Genomic DNA, 6000 nt, shown 5'->3' with positions numbered 1-6000 from the left:
ACTGCAGGTAGCAGCAGCAGCAGCAGCAGAGATCAGAAGCCAGCAGGCAAGTGTACGTAAACTTCTGGTGTACTTACAAACTTTCCAATCCATCGTTTTATGAGTACATAACCTATATGTACTAGTGTAGACGTTTGGTATCATTTCGGGCATTATTAGTGGGGTCATTTACCAGATACAAACGTGGGTCCATTAGCCCCTGTGCTAAGCTATTCAGCTGATAACGCTGCTACGCCAACTCTCCCAATGTTCGACCCAGCTGAAAAAAGCTTCTGGGGGGTGTTTGGCTCGAGGTCATGGTGCAAAGGACCCTAGGGTGAAATTACTCCGAACCATCACTTTAAAGGTCTGCTCTGCTATCTGATGCTCTGAAACAGACGTTATGGGCAACAGAAACCAGGGATGCACCGAATCCAGGATTTGGCTTCAGATCTGGCTGAATATTGGGCTTTTTGAAGATGTTGGGTTTCTGCTGAACATTAGAATGTTTTCCCTACACGCTCAGTGCAAGCATAGGGTCCGGTAATGACCGAACCCTGTATGAATGACTGTATGAAGACATGTAATGACGGCGCCGTTGATTACAGGAAGGTGTTTACGTAGGTGGAGCGTTCAATGTAGCAGGCTGTGAGGAAGTGGACATGGATCTGGTGAGCAGAAAAAGTTGTTGTTTGGCAGCACTTTGAGTCAAAAGAAGGCCATTCAAGTCCAGCTCCATGTTCAATCTGTTCAATGCTGATTGGTCTGGTGGTGGCGAGGACCCTAAACTATACACAACATGGCCGCTGTTACAACATCTGGTCTGAAACATCTGGAAGAATACGAGTTGTTCATGAAGGAATCTCCAGACAGCAGCCAGAATGCAGCAACTTCAGGTACAGCAAAGGAAGGACAGTCCCTGTTTACTTCATTCATGAGTTTACTGGGTTCATGGACTAAGGATGGGAGGAGGAGTCAGCACAATCTCAACCAGGGGGTTCAGGATTCAGTCAAATGTTTTGATGACATCAGAGGCTGTAGAGGATGAGTAAATAACCAACCAGTATCTCTTTAACCACCAGGTGTTCAATCTTCACTCAGAAATCTTTCTCTATTATTTGCATCTTGTTTGTCTATCAGTGAAGTTCTGCCTCCATCTAGTGGCTGAAACTACAAATCAGTAATCATGTGTAAGAGTCAGTTATTGGAGAGATTCATCCTCTCTCTCCACAGTTTGGTTCTTCATATTAATCTCAGCTCTCTGGAAAGGACTGGATCCAGCTCACAGAGAGCAGAGATCAGAACTGAGATGGCTGCTCTTCCTTTTCTTCTCACCGTGTCCATCACCTCTTGGCCTTTGTCTGCTCTGCAAAATAGTGTTTAATTAGTATGTTTATATATTTAAATACCGATAATATATTAATATATATGAAGCTGCCCATGCGGAACGTTTCACCTAGCTGTACATTTGGTTAGCACATCTATGGCCAGGGCGTAGCACCAGACCCTGGGCCCTATAAGCAGTCCTGATGGGCCCCATGTTCCTCAACCCCCCAAGAAAAAATAAATAATAATAATCGGGCCTCTGTACACATGAATGTGTAGGCCTAGATGTTTATAGGGTAATAACTATTAACTGTAATGCTTAGAGTAGCCTGATAACACACATTTCAAACCTCCTTCCTCAACATTCTCTAGCCAACTTTACTGTGGTTACTACATTTTGGTTGTTTTCTCTGTACCTTTACTTGCCAGCCTGTGTACTATGGTGTCTCTCTGATCATCTGTTAATTTATCTGGCCATAGTCCTGGATCCTCTGGCAAAAACTGGTCTACACTGCTCTGCCTACTTTCCAGTTTCCAATTCACTCATTTCCACACTGTGCTCAGAGCAACACTTGTGCTCCCTGCTGTCTTCACTCCCATCATCCTCAATCACATCTTCTCCATCATCTTTCTCTATGAAGGATACATCGGATATTAACCTCTTATCTTAATTGTAACCTAATATAATAAAACACACTAAGATGTTAGTGTTACTTAACACCTTTCAGTCAAAATGGCTAAACATGGTTTGCTTTAATTTTGATATAAGCTCACCTTGTCTCAAATCCAAAGAGGAGGATGAGGGGTCTGTTGCTCCCTGGTGGGACAGTTTCTGATACTGAGGGCCATGTGTTTCACAATGTTTACATCTACTGAATCTGACACAACTATAATGTTGACATGATATGTATCTACCAATGAGCTCCCAAGCTAGCTATGACACTGATTAGCCTATTATTGCTAATTATAGACATAGCCTATTCATTTAAAATAAAATTTTAAATTAGGCTATTACAATGGTGTGTTATATGCAAACAGCATTGCTAGTGTAGCCTACTTTATTTTCTTAGCCTTTAGCTCAGATTACATGTATAACCAAATTATCATTTGAAAGTGTATGTTCTGCTCTTTATATGGGTTGTCTCAGTCCCGTTTTTAGCACTAATGGTCACAGAGATATTCAAGCAGTTTAGCACCATGGATTTGGTTTTCTAGTTAGTGCTCACCTTTCTATGAAAAGAAGTCAGTTACCAATTGTTTCCCCTCCTTTCATTTTCTCTCCTTCTCCTGTCTTTCCTTTCTTTTTGGTAGCATGATTTGACTTTCTTTGCGACAAGTTTGTGCTCCACCAGACGCTCAACTGATCTAACGTAAACAAACTGCTGCAGATGGACTAAACCATTTGGCGCATTAGCAAGGGGGGGGGTGAGACCTTAGATAGTCTTTTTTGTATACAAAATGTAGTCAGTCAATCAACCAAGTTATTCAGCCAATACACTAACTTTACATTTCATCTGACACGTGGCATTATGAAATTTAATTAGGAAATGAAAATATCCAGGTATAATAAAATATATTCCAGACTTTTCAAGGGCCCTCTCTCCCCTTGGGCCCTGGTGATCTGTATCGGTTTTACCCCCAGTCAGACGCCCCTGTCTATGACCTCTAGACTCCTCTTGGCCTCTTGGAGCCATCCCCTAAACCAATTAGTGTTTCCTTTGATGGCGAAGGCATGTCCCGCCCTACTCTGCCTCTGATTGGCTAATACTTTTTGCATTCTTCGGTTGGATTGGTTAGGTTTAGGCAGGAGGGGGGAGATTGGTCAGAATTAGGGTAAGAACACCAGGTAAAGGGGCGCCTGGTTAGATGAGTTGGTTTATTCCTTGACACAGAGGTCTAGGGTTTCCTGCATGTCTTCCTCCACTCTCTCTCTCCCCTTTCATGTCTGTCCTGGTGATTAAAGGCGGTAATGCCCAAAATATATATATTCAAGAATACCAAGATAAGCTTATCAGAGGCACAGTAAGGTGAGAGGTCTTTCGCCATCACAGGAAACTCCAACAGGGTCTCAGTCATTTTGTAAAATGTAGAGCAATTTACATCCTCTGCACTTTATCAAACTCCTCCTAGAGATTTACCCTGATGACATTTTGTCTGTTTAATCTCAAGACCCGTTGCCATGAAAGGTTGTTCACATTTTTAAAAACAATTGTCAAACAGTGTTGCCATGGCAATACATCAAATTTCCATGTCTCACAAAACAAAAACAGAAAGTGGTTTGTAACTCCAGATTACATTGTTCAATCTGCCCCAAACTTCCCTTTCTCCCCCAGAAGTTCTTTAACAGAGCAGATGCCATTCCTTAAATCCTTAAATTCCTTAAAGTGCTCTCTGTATCAAACAATATGGATCATTTCTTTCTGTCTGCATGACTTTAAACAATAAACACGTTCAGACAGCAGCTTGGGTCTCCTCACAGATCTGCTGATGAAGCTGCTCATATACATCATGTTCTCCTCTTCCTGTCACTGACCTGTATCAGAGTCCCTCCACAAAACGCTCTAGGAAATCTCCCTGTGGTAGAAAAGGTTCCAGATGAAAAACTCTTTCCTTTAAGACGAATTGTTTGAACAACAATATTTAATTTGTCTGAAGGAATGATTCATGCAAAACAGCTATTTTGTATGTTTAAATTATTGTTGAAAATGTTTGTTAATGTATGCACCAATCACCCGGGGCAATAAACCCCAACACAGACAGACAGACACACACAGACACACACACACACACACACACACACACACACACACACACACACACACACACACACACACACACACACGTTTTGACTTTTTGTTTTCAAATTGAGTTTAGTTTTAATTAGTTTTTAAAGCAGCTTTTCTAGTTTAGTTTAGTTTTTATTAGTTTTAGTCTTTCTTGTAATTTGAGTTATTTGTCGGGGCCATAATTCAAAAAGGTCAGAAAAAGTATTATAACAATAATAATAACTCAACAAAAACATCATACAATTTTAGAAATATGTATTCAACAATAACACCAGTACATACAATGTACATATGATGATGATCATAAATATGTAAACAGTCTACACCAGACGCCGCAGTAAGTGCAAAATGTGTGACGTGTTCCAGGAAAAAACCTAAATAGCCAACAGACTAAAGAAGACAGACATCAACAAGTCTTTGAACTTTGGTTTGAGTAAAGTGTTGAACTTTTGAAGTCAATCGACTCACACAGTTGTGTAGCTAGACATCCCAGAATCAATCCACATATTAACCCCGCTTCCTCCTGCTTGTGGTGTTTGCGTATTTACTAACCAGCAGCTATCGGGCCCTCCTGTAGTGTTCTGTCCTGCTGTTGTCTCCATCATGCTGTCTGGCTCTGTACCCATACATCCATGCCCTGTACCCATACATCCATGCCCTGTACCCATACATCCATGCCCTGTACCCATACATCCATGCCCTGTACCCATACCTCCATGCCCTGTACCCATACCTCCATGCCCTGTACCCATACATCCATGCCCTGTACCCATACCTCCATGCCCTGTACTCATACCTCCATGCCATGTACCATACATCGATGCCCTGTACCCATACACCCATACCCTGTACTCATACCTCCATGCCCTGTACCCATACATCCATACCCTGTACCCATACATCCATGCCCTGTACTCATACATCCATGCCCTGTACCCATACCTCCATGCCCTGTACTCATACCTCCATGCCATGTACCATACATCGATGCCCTGTACCCATACGTCCATGCCATGTAGCCATACATCCATGCCCGTATTTTATTTCCTAAAGTAGTCTGTATTTTAATTTAAAATTGTTTTTATATACAGTACAGGCCAAAAGTTTGGACACACCTTCTCATTCAATGAATTTCCTTTATTTTCATGACTATTTACATTGTAGATTCTCACTGAAGGCATCAAAACTATGAATGAACACATATTGCTTTTTTTGATAACTCTGCAAACCCTTGGTGTTCTCTCAATGAGCTTCATGAGGTAGTCACCTGAAATGGTTTTACCTTCACAGGTGTGCTTTGTCAGGGTTCATTAGTGGAATTATTTCCCTTATTAATAAAAAAGCAAAGGGTGGCTACTTTGAAGAATCTAAAATATAAGACATGTTTTCAGTTATTTCACACTTTTTTGTTAAGTACATAATTCCATATGTGTTCATTCATAGTTTTGATGCCTTCAGTGAGAATCTACAATGTAAATAGTCATGAAAATAAAAAGGAAACACATTGAATGAGAAGGTGTGTCCAAACTTTTGGCCTGTACTGTACATTACACAAAAAGCAAAGAAAATAAAATCACTTTTACTTATTTCTGCCATACACAGTTATATTGACCGCTTGGATTTTCACGGTATTGTTTTTAATCTTTCGCGTGATGCATCTTCATCTTTTTATTTTATTGATTATTGCAATAATCATAGTCTCTGTCAGAGAAACGTAACTAGCGGTCTCGAGTAACAAGTGTGGGCATCACCGATGGGCCAAAGGCAAAGCCAGAGTCGGTGACGTAGACTACTACGGCGTGGATGGACTGAATCAGAAGGCAAACACCGGGCGATCGCTCTGTGAATGGCGCGGTACACGGAGATGGCTGTTTACATGTTCATATAACTTTATACATCCTCGAACTGC

General features: G+C 41.2%; 1 protein-coding gene across 1 annotated transcript in view; it reads right to left on the bottom strand.

The window, feature by feature from the left end:
- Positions 1–904: 904 nt before the first annotated feature.
- The window catches only part of LOC114549634 (NACHT, LRR and PYD domains-containing protein 1b allele 2-like), a 28345-nt gene continuing 23249 nt past the window's right edge, over positions 905–6000 (bottom strand). The window contains exons 21-22 of the mRNA XM_028570017.1: positions 3839–3879; positions 905–1345 (exon numbers count right to left, since the gene is read on the bottom strand). Coding sequence (XP_028425818.1) covers positions 3844–3879 — 36 coding nt within the window. The 3' untranslated portion in view covers positions 905–1345; positions 3839–3843. The remainder of the gene's footprint in view (positions 1346–3838; positions 3880–6000) is intronic.

The sequence above is a fragment of the Perca flavescens genome, chromosome 22 (assembly GCF_004354835.1).
Source record: "Perca flavescens isolate YP-PL-M2 chromosome 22, PFLA_1.0, whole genome shotgun sequence".
Classification (NCBI taxonomy): domain Eukaryota; kingdom Metazoa; phylum Chordata; class Actinopteri; order Perciformes; family Percidae; genus Perca; species Perca flavescens.
The sequence above is the reverse complement of the archived record's forward strand: the minus strand, read 5'-3'. Positions and strand labels throughout refer to the sequence as shown.